The sequence below is a fragment of the Athene noctua genome, chromosome 20, assembly GCF_965140245.1.
Source record: "Athene noctua chromosome 20, bAthNoc1.hap1.1, whole genome shotgun sequence".
Taxonomy (NCBI): domain Eukaryota; kingdom Metazoa; phylum Chordata; class Aves; order Strigiformes; family Strigidae; genus Athene; species Athene noctua.
In genome coordinates this window covers 4,995,787-5,014,483 of record NC_134056.1, presented here as the reverse complement: position 1 = coordinate 5,014,483, position 18,697 = coordinate 4,995,787, and the positions used below count along the sequence as shown (strand labels likewise).

General features: G+C 36.8%; 1 protein-coding gene across 1 annotated transcript in view; it reads right to left on the bottom strand.

Annotated features, from left to right (window-relative positions):
• AK8 (adenylate kinase 8) overlaps positions 1-18,697 on the bottom strand; it is a 72,001-nt gene that overhangs the window by 39,052 nt on the left and 14,252 nt on the right. The window contains exons 6-10 of the mRNA XM_074924114.1: positions 11,070-11,151; positions 9,396-9,467; positions 8,460-8,660; positions 5,550-5,681; positions 2,572-2,661 (exon numbers count right to left, since the gene is read on the bottom strand). Coding sequence (XP_074780215.1) covers positions 2,572-2,661; positions 5,550-5,681; positions 8,460-8,660; positions 9,396-9,467; positions 11,070-11,151 — 577 coding nt within the window. The remainder of the gene's footprint in view (positions 1-2,571; positions 2,662-5,549; positions 5,682-8,459; positions 8,661-9,395; positions 9,468-11,069; positions 11,152-18,697) is intronic.

Sequence of the window (18,697 nt, the reverse complement as noted above, 5' to 3'; positions counted from 1 at the left end):
TTGCATGATTCTTCACCCAAAGGAACAGCTAAGATTATTTAGCATATAACTAGGAATACAATGAAAATTTTGAAGTTTTAATTGCTTTTCCAGTTATAACACTGTCTGCTACTGACTAAACTCTTTTCAAATGTGATTTTCTTGAAAGTGAATCTGGTCAACAATAGTGTGGGTATCTTTCCTCTCTATTAACCTGGCTGTAACTCTGTAGCAAGACAGCAAGGATTCTTTGCCCATCTTTCCTCTTCAGTACACTATGTTGTTTCATTTTCTCCAAGCCTCTTGTGAGGGCAGTAATGAATTCTTGTTAGTGTTTACTAATGTAAATTCATTCTTTGTTATCCCTGGGAGAGGAGGATTAGCAAAATGACAGAACTTATTATTTCTGGTATTGCTATATAATATTTATTTTTATTCAGCCTTTAATTTTGTAGCATGTCCCACCAAATAAAATATATGTGCATATAAGCAAAAACTAAGGGAGAATTTTTTACCACAACGCACTGAAATATAGTTATGATTTCCCATTAACATTCAGAATCATTGTACAGCTTTATCCTTGCATGCTTTATTAAAAAAATTAATCTAAATCTGAAATAATTTCTAATTTGGAGGAAGAAAGGAATTACAGCTTCAATTTCATTTTCCTAAAATGAAAGCAGCTCCCTTGGACTAAGGATGTGCATATTTTTAGGACTGGCTAAAAATTACAATCTGTGCAATTATTTTACTCTACTGGGAATGCTTTTGGTATTTCCTTTAAGGAACTTTAATGGTTAAGATGAAGTTTATAAAATACACAAACAGCATTTTAGTAAAGAAAGCTCTTAAAGGACTTCTCTTTGAATAAACAGATCATCCAAACTCCCATCTCAGCCATAACTGAAATTTAGAGAGCAAGGTTTTTACAGTGGCACCTCTTCACAGAGATGAGAAGTGAAATTGCAGTATACACACAAGATTCTGAAATTAAGGGCTAACATGAAAAAGACATGGGCACAGAACTTACAGCTGTCTCCACATGTGAGTTAGACTGCACACACAAGTAGGCACATCCAGGTCAATCAGACTATACACAGGAAGAAATTACTTCATGCATGAAGATCTAGGGTATGTTGCAATTAATATACACTAAGATCTCTTGCTTTTGAGTTAAATGGCCATTCTGGTTAGCAGTATCTCTAAATCAGAAAATCCTCTCCTAGATCTCTGTGCCTGTGTTACAGAGGAGCCAGGTTGTCTCTTTCAGGCTGTGGAGATTCATCCTTTCCATTCCCATGGTTCCCACATAAGCTCCTAGTCTCAGCAATATGGTGGCTGCCACAGAAAATTAATGCACTGAACTAGCCGAATAAATGCAATCCATTCACTAGAGATGAAGTTTAGAGTTAAAATGTATTACCTTGTGGCTTGATAAAATGACTGACAGAGGGATAGAATACCCAAAGCTGCAGGCTGCCAAAGGTCTTTTTGAAATGCCTAGAAAAGTACTGAATCTCTTGGTAGGGTATCAAGGGAACCTCAGTTAATTTCATAGGCTCATGTTTTAGATCTGTGTAATTCAGTCTCAGAATTAAGCTATTGTACAAAAAAAGGGGACTTTGAAGCTTTCCACCTCACCAAATTACTTTCCTTGCCAAAATTAAAAGACAATGAAGATTTCTCTTTGCTCGGGAGGGAGTGTTGCTCAAAATTCCATTAATACTGAAGCTTAACCTAGATTTCTCAATCTTCAGCAAGACTGTCTCCTTATATTTGTATTACTGGTAACCATTTGGCCTGTTGCCAGAATCAGGACTGAAAGTTGCTCTTCCAGGCCATTGTAATTTGGCAAAATAAACATTCTTCCACCCTACTGAAATACAACTTATCCTTTAGAACTACAGATCTTTTCTGATTTTTATTATTACCCACCACATACAGACAGCTGTCCATGTGCAAGACAACTAACAAACATGGAAGTTTAAGCTGCTGCCCTAAGGAGCTTACACTATTTATGATTTAGCTGAAATCACTGCAGAGCCTTCCAGAAGCAAAGAATGCTTAAATATTCTTTGTGGTAGTCCCTTCCTACAACCAAAAGTGCTGGTAGAAATTAAGCACAAAGAAACTTTAAAATAAAGTTTTAAATATTTGTGTGAAATTAGGAGAATCTACAGTACATCTAAAAGTCAAAATCCACATATAAAAGCAGAGTCTTTAGAGTCCACTTGAAATAAAAATGAAACAGAGTATTGTGCTTTAAGTAATTGTTTACACATTTTAAATTTATATATCTGGATCAGAATTCTGATTTTGATTTAAAAACATGCAATTTAAATTTTGGAATGTGTATAAGAAAGCTGAATTTCACTGAAACAGTGAACTATTTGTTTTGAAGATACTGAAGACCTTAGAAATCCAACTTCTGGTACACAGTGCTACAAATCACATGTAATGAAGAGAATTAAACAACTTCTAGATTACTCTCATGTAACTCAGATTAGAATCTGACCAAGAAAAATTCATTCACAAGTTATTTTTCACCACAAATTTGTAACTACGGTGTAATGAAACAACAACGTGCCCTACCTGGGCATCCACTGTCAATATAAGGCTTAATGAGTTCTCCAAGTTTTGTCTTGTCTGCAACAGCTTCCTTTAGCAGTTGCCCACAGCAAACTAACAGGAAGGAAGAACAAAAAAGACACAAGGTTAAATTTTAAAAAGGAGGCAACAAAGAAAAGAAAAAAAAAAACAAAACAAAAAACAGAAGCTGCATACTGGAATAAGGTCACTGAATAAAATAAAAGTTGTAGGTTTTTTGGGGGTTTGTTGTTAGGATATTTTTTTTGTGGCCAAGCAAAGCAAAAAGCAAAGAGACTGAGCAGGGGAGAATACTGAATAAAAAAGAATACATCTGGCAAAAAAACATATTAAAAACAGAGATAGAAAGATATTAATCAAATATGGTTCTGAAATAATAACTCAAGGGATTGCTAGTGGTTTTCACTTTTTATAAACTTATAATTACTGAATAAAGTTACACCTGCTGAACAGCATCTGAACCACACTGTTGGAGGTGCAGGATAATATGCAGTTCGAGGAAGCGACTCCCTGGATCATTTAATGATCATGTAAGAATTATATTTGAAAAACTGTGCTAATGCAATATTATCATTGACTTCAAATACACAGAACACCAGGAGATGCAGATTTAAAGTTTTAGACACGAGAGCCGTACATAAAATACTCCTACTTTGGGCTTGGATAGCACTTTCTGTCCAAATTTGCTGAGTCCTACTGCTCCACACGACTTAGGTACAACAGTTCTGACCTTTACGTTACAGAGAGGGAACTAAGGCATGGAGAGGTTACACAACACCACAACAGGTCCCAGTTGCAACTCACGTTTTGGGAAATACTAGATAACAGTCACTCTGTACATTTTTGCATGACCTTTCAATTAATAATCATAAGTTGACTCGCCCTTTTTTGAAATCAAGCACCAACACCTGCAGCTTCACTGAGTTTAATGGAAAAAAAAAAAGCAAGCCCTTTCCTCAGCTTTATTACTGTTAATCACACTGTTTGGCAAACAAGAGTAAGAATGTTCCACTGGAACATTTCTTGGATAAAGCTGATGAAGTTTAATGTTTAAGTGACAAGGGACAAACAACAATTTTAACAGTCACTGGTTGTCCTGGAGAAGCAAATTCATATCCACAATAAATGGGGTAAAACCACAACAGAATCTCAGTGCATAGACCTCACTTTAAGACAACTAACATGTATACACTTAAATTCAATCCAATTCATAAGGCTATTTAAACACAGGATTAAATTTTTAAGCCTGTGCTTCAATCCCAATGGCCTAATTAAAAATTAGGGATATGATGAATACTATTCTGAAAAATTATGGTCTCTGTCTCTGTTTTAAATTCTTAAAATACTAAATACTTACTTAATTGGTTTACAATATACTTAAAATTCAACATATGGCTAAAGCAGTGGTAATGGTATTTAGTAAAAAGAGCTGCAACTCTCTCGCATAGTAGTTACTTCTGAAAAAATGGGAATTTTGACCTAGATGACAACACTATCAAATTTGCAGTTTTAGAAGTAAGCTTTAAAAAAAATCAGAAACATGAGAACAAGTTAATTTTTCTTTAATACATTCAAATGTTTCATTTTTCATTAAGCCAATTACACAATTATTAAAAATACAGCTTTGAATAAATCTACAAATATTTATTGTAAATATGAAATCATAAACCAGCAATATTACAATAACTGATAGCATAAACATCCTATCTTCTTTTTTTTATGCTTATCAGTATTGTAATATAGATTTTTAAAATAATTTAAATTTACCTTTTTCAAGTTCACCGGGTATCATTTTAGTCATATTCATGTGGGTATTTTAAACACTAAACCAAAGATTTAAAATACAAAACCACTAAACCTAAAATCCCAAACCAATAGGTAGCAGCACAGGTTCTGTGCCTTTCATGGAACTGCACAAACCTACGATGTAGCCAGTAGTTGGAATGATTATACGGAAAGCATATGGCTTTTTCTGAAGGCTGAAGTTTGAAACTGAAAAAATGTATTTCTTTTCTGAGCAGATCTACTGAACCTGTAATTGAAAACAGTACTGCTCAGATCATCAAGTTATTCACATGTAAAGCCAAATCCAGGTTCACTGAATTTTGACTTCACCGGGAGTTCAGGGAAGACACAAGCAAACTGGCACATCACTACGGACAACTGGGTTCCACTTATTAAAGAATCTCCCAAAGATAAAACTCACTGTCTACACGATTGTCATTTTTTTCATTTGGTATACATTGAAAGAATGTTAATGAAACAAACTTGGATTTTACTTAACAAAGAGGATATGACTAATCAGCAAATTTTACAGATAACCAGACATTTGTTTAAAATAATTTATGGCTACTCCACTATTAGAAGACATTATAGGACATGGACACGTGTTTCACTGACCCAATCACCAAGCTGCATATTCATATTATAGAACTTTCCAACATTAGCATGCTAACCATCAACAAGCCTCATACAAAATTTTCTGGGCCTCCTTTACAAAAAAAAGAGAATGTACTTTTAAATAATTGCTTCCTTTTCTAATACATTACTTCAGATGCACAGAACCTGAGTCTTCATTAAAGTTCAGAGTAAATGCTGTTTTAAAAGTGCCCCAATTTTGGTCAGACAGCTGAAACTGCAAAGACATTACTCATGATTCACTGATCCACAGAAGAATTCCAAGCACTACCGGAATCTAACACTTGCAAAAATACTGATGTAATGGGTATAAAAAACAATGACTAAAAAAAAATGTTAGAGCTGGTTTGTCACAGAATATATGCTCTATTGGTTTATATTTCTTCACTGAAATACTTCTCACTTCCCTCAAAAATTTGACATCCATAGCAATGGACAAACAGAGAAATTTTATGAGCAAGTAAGAAAGACAGACAGCAAAAGATAAATGATCAAGAAGAGAGAAAGAGGGAATTGAGCAAAGTGCATATTTACTGAGAACTTACTGTTGACAACATCGTATTTCTGAGCTATTAGTGCTGCCTGCAGGCTCTTCCCACTGCCTGGGGGTCCACAAAAGAGAATCCGTGGTGTAAAGGGGGCGGCTGATCGGGGCCGTGTTTGGACATAGGTAAGAACTAGAACATGAGAGAAAAGCAAGAAATACAGTTTATAGCTGCCTTTTTTTTTTTTTTTTTAATATTGATTAACTTCTCCCTTTTTTAAAAAAATGTTGTCATGTTGATTATAATTTATTTTAGCACTGAAATATCTACATACTCCAACCAAAATCAGGACTCTGACAAAGCTGTCAGGTCAGCAACTTACACCGAGAGGCACTTTAGAAATCTTACTATCATTACACTTCTGTACTTTGTTTCATCAGTAGATGTCAAACCATTTTAAAGAGCAGATTCAATTAATAATTGCTCTTTTACCATGTTGTTTTTAGCAGAAGTAATTTTTGCTTGATAGGCACAGTTTTACCGTGCAAATTATAGAGGGATATAATTACATTAATATTTTCTGCAGTTTCTGAACAAATATTTAAGTGTAAAAACTCAGGATGTTAAATTAATATGACATTTACCCAGCTGTGTGTGTGATTAACAGACTCCTAATTACAATATTACAGACTTGTAGCATAGGATGTCAAGACAGCATTGACAACATATAACGGAGTATGATTTTATTCTTTTGTCCATCTTTTTGCATAATGTGTAAAGGACATTTGTGCTTCTCTGTCTGATTCTGCTCCGTTTCGTGGGCATCGTTCTTTTACATTTTGTATTGTGCAGGAAATACAACATTCGGGTCAATCTACAGATGCTAAGAGCTTTGGAAAGACCACAGGACATGTGAAGCATCATCAGAGTTGCTGTATTAGAGAGATCTGAACTTTTTTCCAATCTCAAAAGAGAACTGGGTAGATCACCAAGAAGCTAAAAGAAGATATGGCTTGGCAGTGAGGGCAAATTAGGATTGTATTTGGACACAGTAAAACACTCTCACTCCCCGTGTCCCCTTCATGACTAGCAATACTAGTGGAGAGAGCAGCTCAGGCTTCAGCACAAGCTGGGCAAGTTTTCCAGGGATCACAGATTCAAATGTCAAGGCTGAACTTCATGCCACCGTCCCCTGACTGCCATGGTTAGGCATGACTAAAGCAGAGTGGGCACACCTACACAGGCTTCCATTTCCTCTGTAATTGCAATGGATACAGTTAAGTGTTAGCCTAGACATCTTCAGTTCCAATCAAAGACTCTAAACTAAAGAATCCTTGTTAATCTAAAGAATAGGACTGGCTTAGACATTAATGTTTATATGAATCCTAAAGCCATATTAAAAAGAAACAAACACAAAAGGATTGATGGAAAACATCATAAGGATCAGTATTTTAACTACAATTGTTAACATATTACTGTATACTAAATAACATACCAACTAAATAATTTTTCTGAGGACCCTCTGCTAGACACTTTGGTATCATAAATTTTTTTCATAACAGAGAATCATCTCCAGCAAACTCCAGCTCTGCTAGTTCTGGGTAGTGGACTTAAAGTATTGAGAAACTAACTCAAACCGCAACTCAAACCCACATACATCTCTTTCTCCAGTGCCATAAGCTGCCCTGGGATACTGCACTGTACAACTGAATTTGATGTCACATATCCTAACATATGTTAGCAGTAATTGCATTAAAGTTTAAGAGTTTACAAAATTTTGTAACAGTATGAAACAACCCATAATAATACTAACGTTGATGAGAAATTTCCTCTTTCTTTTTTAACTCTATCTGTAGCAATAAAAATACTTAATAAAAACCCTGGGAAATCATAACAGAAAATAGAGTTTGCTGCATAACTCCCTAAAACCCAAATATCAGCTACCCAAGGAGTGCTCTAGCTATTCTGAACATTTTCCATAACCCAGTGTATTGAAAAGCACAAACATTACAGGCAAAGCACCCTGCTTACAAATGATGCTTAATTTGCAGTAAATAACCAAGTTAATTAGGAGTAATGATCCCCTAGACAGTCTCCACATCTAATTATTCTTTTAAAAAAAAATCTGGCTGCTTGATGCACTGCAGAAAAAAGATCTAGAGAGGATTTTTTTCATTCCAGTTTTCAATTTATCTCACTACATTATTAATTAATAATAATTAATATTCAGGCACTCACATTTTTATTTACAATTCAAGGCATGAATTCTTTATGAATGATGATATGAACTTTTAAATTTAATTAAGTAATTTAGAGGTAATTAATATGTAAATTCAGAATATAAACTTCCTACTTGTTTATCTTAAAAGTGCAGCACTTGTTATTAAAAAAAGACCTTTTTGAGATGCAAAATTACTGGGATATAACAGATCATCTACAGACTGACAGCTACAAAGTACATTATCAATTGGTCTTTCTGGCAGTTTCCTTATTCTCTTCTTGAAGAATCAACATTAAAAGTCAGATTGCATTACAGTCAAGCAAAGGCAGACAAGAATTGTTGAACAGAAAAGCTACCAGCACAAACAGGTTTTAAATAATGAAATGTTACTGGCTTTGAGCTACTCCTACTTCTTGTTATCAGACTTGTGGAAGGTACTAGTCCTTTGGGAGATTAACAATTGAGCCACAATGCAGCTGTTTAGAAGAGATTCTCACAGAAGTAACTGCGACATTTGCTCTACTGAGCCAGCTGTTCCCCGGCAGGACTGTGGAACTAAGACTTTCCAGTTAGTCCTGTAAAGTGATTACCAGGAACAACCCAAACACTGTACTAGAGAGAACACAACTCAGCTGGGAGCCATCTGTGTTGACTAATCCTAATCCTACAGACTGTCTCTAACAGCTAGGAGCTACCTTTCAAATAAGAGTTTGTCAGCTGTCAGATTTGCCATAAAGGTACATATTTACCCTGGGAGAGGACATCCATGGAAGGCTGGTCTGCATTGATTGATTTCAAAACTTTTTGGTAGATCCGGAAGACCGCAAGGAAGTTTCTGTGATATTCCATCAGTTTCTTTGCTATCTCCTGTTCAGACAGATCTTCTGGTTTCACCAAACGTTGCTGTACAAGCAGATCACTCGGCCAGTCAAAGGTCGTATGGTACACCTCTAGAAGTTAGACACTGATTAGGAACTAACAGGATGATTTAATAAGTCTCGCTCAGCTCCAAAACGTTTTTTAAACAAAATGAAGGTCTTTGTTTAAGCTTTATGCTGTGGTACAAGCAATAACCTGTGCATTTACCCTCCCTGCTTGTGACCATTACTCTGCAGATGCACAGATAGGAAGAGGCCAAGGTAACTGCCCACCCATGTAGCCAAGACAGAACAATGAGTAAGAAGCAGGAACTGGGGACAGCTCTCCAAATTCTTCAGCTGAACCTTAAGCAAAATCTCCTTTACAGCAAATAAAAGCCATTTCTTTCGTTAAGAATGTGCCTCCTAACTCCACTCCTAAAACATCCAATGTGGTTTTTTTATTGAGCAGTCAGGATTTTATTTTGTGGAATGAATGGAAGATACCTAAAAGCATACCTGCACCTCAAAAAAACTTCCAGGATCTAGCAAAGATACACAGAAAAATGTAAGCTCATATGGAAAGATTTAACCTTCAAATATTCTGTACTGCCATAGTGTTTGCAGGCTCAGTACTGAGCTTTACATTTTCTCCTATTTTATTGGCACAGAAAATATCACAATGACAACAATTTTTCCAAATACTTTAAATTTATAATTTTAAACTCCTACTAGTTCTTAAAGGGATACCATTTAAATTTACAAAGTTTCTGAGACCAGGCAAGACTCCAGTTTCTAGTGGAGATCAGGAATAAACACAGACTGCACCTTCTGTGAAGGGATCAAGCCTTTTCCCACTGTTCCTCTCAATCAGCACAGTGTCCGGGGCATAAAGCACAACTAGGTACAAAAAAAGAAAAAAGTAAAAAAAAAGAAGAAAAAGTGTAGCTGTTGTTAGTTACTTCCTTTATTTTCTGTAACTGTTTAGAGCTATCCTAGTATTAAAGATGGATTAATGTGTTTCAAGCACATTTGCCTCATTCTCCTTTTCCAGTATTCTGCCTGCAAATACTTTACTTCACTTTTAATCAGAATTTTGCTCCACCTCCTAAGCAGTATAGTAGGATAAAATATACATCAATCTTAGCCCAGTACCCATGAGCTGTCCCTGCCAGCCATACCAGTTAACAAGGTTCTTCCTCACTTATCTGGAGCCTAGGACAGAAGCACCCACAGATCACTCAAGACCAATTCTCTTTTATACCACAAACAATTACTTTTCACCCAGATACTTTGGTAGCAAGACCAGGGAAACTTAATTTTTGATAACCTCACAGAAAAGCATTCAATCTTGATTAGAAAGCATCAAAAGGTGAAGAATCTGTCACTTCCCTAGGTTGCTTTTGGCTAATCACCCTCACAGTTAAGCTGTAATTCAATTACTATTTTCAGTGCATTTGATTACAGGTTTCAAACAAGTTCTTCTTATGACTTCCTTCTCTGTATCAAATAGCTCTTTCAGATGCTTTTTTCCCTATTAAGGTACTCACACACCGTAAATCTCATCTCCTCTTAGTCTTCTTTTTGATTAACTAGACAGACTGAGCTTTAAGATTCTCATTCTGGTCTTGGCAGCACAGATATAATTGTGAGCAAAACTCAACTTCAGGTGTTATTAGCTATATTAAAAATACATGCAAGTACTAGACATTAAACAGTTTTGCCTAACTCTATTGCAGTGATTCTGAATTCTTCATTAACAGTCGAATCTCATCCAAATCAAATCCAAAGTGACAATTCATCAAGTTCTCTAACATTCTGTTCACTACTCGCTGGCAAGCTCTACATTTATCATTTTACAGTGTATTCCACACAATCATAATAATTTCTTACATTCTAAGCAAGTCTTCTAACTACATTAATTTGAGACAAATGGCTTCTAGATGGCAAGGGCACTTTTCAAGGTCCTCTCTCTATCAGCACTTTGACAGTAAACAAATATTTCTCTCAAATGAAGTCAGAATCCACCCATACTCTGAAAGGTCAAGCTTAAAATCATGATGTTTCCACTTCACTTGGTGGAGTAAAGTTTGCATTCTCTAATTCAACAGAAGGATGAATTTGTATTTAGCACATGAGGAGTTGTTTTGGTCTGAGGATAAAGGCTGATTCCTAAAAATGGAAGTCTGAGAAAACTTAGACCCACCCCTAGACCAGAAGCAAAGCTACATATAGCTGCTCAGAGACACTTGCTGGAGTGGTCTTGAATTTACAGGACTCTAATGTGTAAGAAGAAAAAGGTTCATGTGTGAAAGGCAGGGTTCAGAGTCTCCCAGGTTACCCTGAGTTTTTGAGTGAATCTGAACCATCCTGAAACATTCTGCTGTTTGGTGACCCTGGTGTCTTCAGTACTGGCATTGAATTTATTGCAGATTTTGGGGGGAGAAACACTTCTACTCTCTCCCACTGGATGCAATCACATATAAAACTTGTTCTGCTTACCAACATGCCTAGGAATGATGCCAAATGATTGCAGCATCCATGCCTGCTCCTGATTTTCAGGGAAGCCTTCCAAAATCCATCCCTATTGAACAAAACCATGAAAGAGTTATTGATCCAGGAAGAGAAAAAAACAAAAATTAGCACTAAATATCAGTGCTATTTACACAAAAAATACCTCATTCTGATCCCACAACAGCACAGCATTTGTTATGGATGCTTGTGGGAGAAGAAAGCAAACATGGAGCACTGATATTTTTGTGAAATGCCATGCATTAACACCACTGCCACAGAGCAAAGGGAACGTATGTATTGTAGTAATGAATTTTTTTCATGTTTCAATCTTAGAAAAAAAGAATAAACTTCTATCTTGAATAAAAACAACCCAAAACAATTTCTACAGTTTTGAAATATTCAAAAGGATACCAGCCCACACTGTGTATAAAAAAAGAGGCTAAACAAATCTAAAGACAGATTTAATGCCAGGAACACTGAGGAAAATATGCATGCTTTCATTATTTTCTTAAATTATACAGGAAAACTCACAGTAATGGAACCAGTGTTCCCAAAGCTAATGAAGCAACAGAGCAAAAGAAAGAAAAAAGAAAAAAGAGCCTTTTGCTCCCTTAAGTCCTTGTTATAGCCAGCTAAGTGTTGGATTGAGCATCTTTAAAAAAACATTTACAGATCTGTGAAATACCATAGGAGAGCTGCAGCCTCACTCAATTTCTGTGTGATGCAGTATTTGAAATCTAATCCACTTCCCAGTCTCAAGTCTGAATCTTCTGAACTTGCTCTAATTTATCTGTTAGCTGCTTAACCACACGTCCTTGTCACTATACCCTATACCTCAAAATATCTTTGTGATACTGCAATAAACCTGGAAACCATCTTTGTACTGAAATAAAGAAGATATTTTCATATTGCATTAGCTAGCAATCATTATTATCTGCCACATAAATTTGAAGTTCTGTCACTATGGGGTCCAAAGTTTTTAGAAGTATTTCAGGGAAGCATATCTCCATGACTTCTGTAGGAGGAAATTGGGACAATCCAATTATACAAGAAAATAGACTATTTAAAATTCCTTAATTAGCCTGATTTCAGGAGCATGTCATCCTGCTGATATCTGTAGAAAATAAGAGACTCAAGTAACTGCAAGCCATTTTTGCCACTCCCAGTGTTTGCTGTATCAAATTAGAATGAGCCACTGTCTAAGGTCACACAGGTGCTGAGAAATCAATTTACCCCTTGGGACTTGCAGGAGGTAAGGCTGCACAATATTTCAGTGGTATGCTAGGAACTTCAGTACTAGTTCTGAATATATTGTCCCTGTATCACATATACATAGGCCCAGATCCTCTTCTAGGGAGAAATGGCATCAGAGGTCTGAAGCCAAGAAATCTATGCCACTTTACACAGACTACAAATCTGACTCATATTCTCCAAGTGCAACACTTTGGGAAACTAAAACAAAACAAATGAAAAAAAAAAAAACAAAACACCCCACAAAACCATTGCTTTGGATGTCACTACAGCTTATTGCTCAAAAATCACATATTGAGCAACAAGCAGTAAACACAATATGATATTTTAACAGTGTATAGCAAACTTTAAGGGGTTTATATACAAATTTCCAAGGTCCTTAAAACAGGCAATAGGAAATTTTGTAGCTAAAAGTTTTTGCAATGTCAGAAAACATAGCTCAATAAATAGCTTCCTGCAACAAATACGTTTTAAGGCGTTAAACAAATGCAAAATAAACACACACTACAAAAATAGTTAGCATTTTGGATCTTACTTCCAAAGGTCTCTGAGTTCCAGGGTATCAGTCAGTCCCTAATTAGAATACATTATCCATCTACTTGACACTTCAGTGAAATGTCTATTCCACCACAGAGCTGCAGCTTTGTTCAGAACAGGTTTATTGATATTCTGCTGCATTCCCTCTCCATACCCCCAGTGGCTTGGTTCTGTTTTATCACACATCAAAAAGGCCGTATGCTCAGGGCACCCCATGCACAGCTCAGAGCTGGAGGTCTGAACAGCTGCAAGTAGTATGGTATCACAGGAGGGACAAGCTCCAAGCAGATGTCACAGATAAAAAAAAAAAAAAAAAAAAAAGAAAAAAAAGAGTAAAAAGGGAGTGTGGCTTGGGAACGAAGCAAGAGGAAGCAAGACACAGCAGAGCAAGACCTGACTTAAAATATGCCTATCGTGCTTTATGCAAACACTGGTCTTTTTTGCCCTCCTGACTATCATTAAAGTGTAATTAGTAACTTCACATGGTAAATTTGTTTCTTTAAGAAGCCATCTATTTTTTGTTCTTGATAGCAGTAACCTTACATCCGTGCATGGATTGCACCTTACCAAGTTTGGAACAAAGGCTAAAAGTGAGTAATTCCACGGTGCCTTTCCTCTGTGGTCACTGTTCCCTCTCTTTCAGCTGGGAACCTCAATCCTTTCCCACATGAAGACTGCTGTAAATACAGCATTCTGCTCTTGCCTTAATGCCAGGTGAAGTGCTCCTTGGAGACCCGTGCCATGCTGAAAAGCAGCAACAAGGAAGTACTTTCAAAGCCATCACTTTCCAGATTTAAGGAATCTGGAGAAAAGGAAATGCTCAAGGTCATTCCCAAATGTAAATCTCATTCCTTTGCTGGCACTACTCTTAGCTATAATACCAAGCCTACATATTTTCACACTTTCCACCCCAATAATAATGACTTGGGTATTCCAGTTCTCTCTTGTTACTTAACCCATACATCCTCCATTTATTTTTTTTTTTAAATTACAAAATCCAAAATTGGCACTGCCTTATAATAATGAAAAGGAATAGCATAATGAAATTATGCTGAAATACATTGCACATCTGAACAATCTCAGTCACAAACATAAAGATCAAAGGTCATGAATGCTGCTGCCTTTGGGATCACCACAGTTTTTCCACATGTTCATTCAGTATTTTTGAGAAAGTATTTCATGCCTTTCACTCCCATCTGAAGGGGACAGACAATAATGCAAAAAAAAAAAAGAGTAATAGCTTTGCCAGTATGGATCTAAAATTTCTGAGATTTTCAGAAAACAGCTGAATGAGGAGTGCTGTAGAAATATTGCCAACTCAACTCCTGCAGTCCATCAACATTAGCAGTATGGATGACAGAAGAAGCTCAGACTTTACCAAATTTTCCATTAGAAAGAAACTCCCCACATTATTTTTGTAGGTTAGGCTGCAAAGCTATTAAAAAAAAAAAAAAAAGCCACATTCTTCTTGGAAGACAAAAAAGATGGTGAATAGGCAGAATCTCTCCCCAGATAAATCTATGTAACATCACTATCCTTGCATGGGGTTTGACAGAGACAACACAATGATCTTTATTTGCGAGGGTAAACCCAAAAAGAACCAGTAGCCGTTGCTCTCTTTGCCTTCCCTTTCAAGGTTAGCCACTACCCTTCCGAACCGTTTAATACCAATCAAAAGTAATTCTGCCACTCATTGTGTGAATCACTGGACTAAGCTTAGTTTCTAAACGGTCCTAAAACATCAGTAAGGCTGCTCAGCTCGCTCTCTCACAACGCCATCGCACAGCAATCTCTTCACTAGCCTCCTCCAATTCTATAAATTCCCCCCACACCAGCAGTCAGAGGTGCCGTAGCCACCATGTACTAACCCTGTAAGATGAAAAGTCTTCATATCAGCTTCACAAGTCCCAGGTTCTAACATAACGCTTGCAATAAGTTTTCTGCGTATGTTGGAAGACCTACCCGTCTGATCCCTTGCAGTCCTAACTACATTTGTATTAAAGAACACATAACAGAGTCTCAGCAGAGCTGTTGATCAATAAAAATGTTCTCCTTAGAGAATGCCTGTGACATCTATAAACCTGAGAGTGTCAAAACAATGGCACAAAAAATTCTGTATTCCTACTGTCACTGGGATGAAAGCTGTACAATTAATGCCAAGCCAATGACACCACAAGGAGAAATAAAACAAACAGCTGGTGGTACTCTGGTCCAACATACTGCTCCTAATCTATTAACATTTTCAGTTTAAAAAAACCCGCTGACTCATGTTTTGAAAGAAATGGCATAAATCTGTTCAATGATGTAAAAAATCCACAGTATTAATTCTATGCCCAATCACACAGGGAAAATATTGCAATTAAAAGGCATAGATCTGCTTTCAAATTGAAAAGACGTATACACCGCGAGGAAGTTTTACTGACCACAAATTAGTATCAATTAATGAAAAGATTTTTGATAACCATCAGAACTTTGAAAAGTCAGTTATGTGTTTTTCCTAAAAATAGCTGAAAACTCAACTAGACCAATAACACCCACTCCATCCTTGCTGAATGTCAGGGAAGGTTTATAAAGGGTTTGTTTTCCCCCCCAGCTCTCTAACATATCCAGCACTGATTCAATGTTGCTGGTGATAACAACAGGAACATAAAATGTCGGCAGGACACTGCAGCTGTTGACATTTTAACCACTTTGTCACCTTACTCAGAGTTTACATGACCTAATACTTAAAATAACAGTCATTGAGAGATCCTTCCCTCACCATTAAAAGGAGAACTGGAATCATGCCAACAGTTACAGAAAGCATGGGGCAAAAAAAAAAAGCATCGTGTGGATGCGGCCTTTGGAGAGCAATGGATATTGCTTATATGCTGATGGTTAGTAAAACTCACTGTAACAGTATCACAATAAACACTGGAAAAATTAGCTGTTGAAAACACGCCTTCTTTTAATTGGGCAAAGAGACTTATGTGGAAAAATAAGTCTGTTGGATAGGTTTTAGAGCTAGTCTTATAAAAAGCCCTAAACTGTAGAGTTACTCACCTACATGCTAGTTTACAGCAACTACTGCCATCCAACAGCTCTACTCCAGAGATTATCAGAGGACAGATTGCCCCAAGATTACTACCTTTGAGATATCATGTGAGAAATTATTTAACCAAAGCTATTGAAAATACCAGGGGTACCCTGGCATCTCCCCTATCCTACCTGCTAACTCCAAGTAGCACAACCAGAGAAGCTGTTAGTGTTAAGCTGAGGGAGCCTGTGTTTGGGGGCTGAAACCAGCCTAAAGCCTGGCAGTTAGCAGTCAGAAGAGCGGATTCTCTCTTGGGTTTATCATCTTTCTAACTTACTTTCATTTCTACAGGTTTAAAGATATTTTAAACATACTCACTAGAGGAGAAGTTTGACTTGAGATAGATGTTCCACATCTTGCCACTAAGACAAGGTAGTAAATCATAGAATCAGCTGACTTGCTGTATATCCATGATATCTCATTGCACTGCTTACATAAAAAATGTTGACATTCATAGTCTTTTTTTGCTGCTCGTTTGCTAGTATATCCAGAGCTGACAATATTGATTTCTCAGGTGTTCCTCAGCTACACTCTTTAATTCAAAATGCCACAAAAATGAGCAAGATGGTACACCACATCCCTGTTTTTAAACAGGTTCTCCTGGCAATTGAAAGGCCTAAGTCCTGTGTGAATTTAGTACAGACAAACAAATACATTAAATACTACCAGATATTTGATCTGGAGTGCTAAATAACTATTGTGACTCAAAATAAAATAAAATAGCTCAGCTAAAAAGACCTGCAAGAGAAAGCAGACGGAACCATATAATTCAAGCACAGTGAGTAACAATGCAAAAGTTTAATTCTACTTTGTAAATTCAAAATTAATAGACAGAGTAAGGTATACAGTATTTTGTAGAGAAAAATGTATAACCTTTAGGTTTTCTACAAATCTTTTTACTCCTTTCATTCTAAGGATCCAAAAATCATTGTTTCAGTCTCCCAGATGATGAAGCATGGAGCAAGAAACACAGGATCCTAAACCACACAAAAAAGGGTCCATTTGGAAAAGGAGGGGGTCGTGTTCTTAAACATAATGAACTAGGAAATTCTTCCAATTCTTCCACATTCACCCCAGTCCTCGATCATGTGTAGAAAGGAACTCAAAGAGAAACAACAGCTAGGTTTAGGAAGAAAATAAGAATTGGAACTAACAGCACTGTGAATTTTGCCTAAAACATGTGTCTCATCTGCATGGTGAAGTAGATTTTATTAGTTCACAGTATGTGGAAAGAAGGCAGGAGGGGGCATCAGGAAAATCCACACTTTGCAGTTTAGAGTTGCCAGTGTATTTTAAAATCCTAACGTCTTGGCAATTCCCCATGGAAGCAAATACTGGTGTGGTTTAAAAGTGCAGGGTTCAATTCATCACTATGTTACTCCAAAGTTGCAGGAATTCAACCCCATGAATGTCAATGGGGTTTATATCTGGGATAAATCTAGAATAATTTAGAGATGAGCTAGGTTTCTGAATTTCCCTTCATAAAAACAATTGCTCACATTTCTTTGGAGGAGGAGGAGTCCTATACTGTCATTTGTAAATACGTATGGGAGCCAATGCCAAAGTTTTGTTACAGTCTCTTGTTAAGCCTGGATTTACCTAAAAATGCAACAAAATGTTCAAACATCAGCCACAATATTATTTTTACTCCTTCAGAGCTTTCTCTACTGACAGAAAAAGAAGAACTTTATAGCAAGACACTCCCCAGTGCAAATAAGGGCACTGTCATGTACTCTTCTATGACCTGGCAAAAGAACAAGATTAAGCTGGGCAAGGAAAGGTTTGGTTTCGTTTAATGACTTTTCTCAGTAACATTAAACACCAGCAGGTAGTATTCCAAATTAAATTCTCATGCAACCAGTGGATTAGATAATGGGGTAGGTGAAAGTTTAGCTATTGCTAGTACTAAGCTACTGCTCAGAGACCAGCATACTACCTATTTTGCTATAGGTATATGCTCACAACAGAAATACGACAAAGACATGTCCTCTATCAAAGCTCTCAGGCAGGAGTAATTTCAAAGATTACATCTCCAGCTATTCATTACCATCCTGACCAAGTGATTCTTTCCACAGTTCATACACTGTATTTGACCATCTGGTCTAGCTTACACAAGGCAGGTGCACTGAAAGCCACTTCCATCAGTGGCTTTAGCTAAGGTAGTTGACTTTGCACATAAGCACATGAAGGCTTCTTTGGCAATCTGAGTTCTAAAAGCCAAAACCTTCAATCAGGGGCAAATTTTTTTTTCAATTCTTCTTGCTAGCTTTGTTGATGTTTCTCTACAGACACCTCTGTAGAGAATTACCATCTTAAAAACTGCAAGGCAATGGACCAGTCCCCAAGATTATTTCATTTTACATGGACGGAAGGATCCAGCGTGCAGATCATTGCAGACTACACCAAAAATCATGGAGACAGAGAAAGAAGTACCAGATATAAGGTTTTCCGCATTTCTGGTTTCTTTCAGTGACTAATGTTGAGAAGCTTTAGGAAGCAATTTTCACACTTCAATGAAATATTAATTACCAGCCCTGCTTTATTCAACCAACAAGGTAGATAGTGATGATGTTGAGATGCAACAGATTTTATTAAAACTATGAGCCTTGCAATCTCTCTATGAGGTCAGGAAGTACTAGTTATCCCCTGACCCAGAGGTGTGCGTGTGACAGAGTGCCTGCTCTGAAATCACATACTCTTCGTCTGAAAAAAGCTAGTTAGTCCTTCATGAACGTTAACACCTACTTTGGAC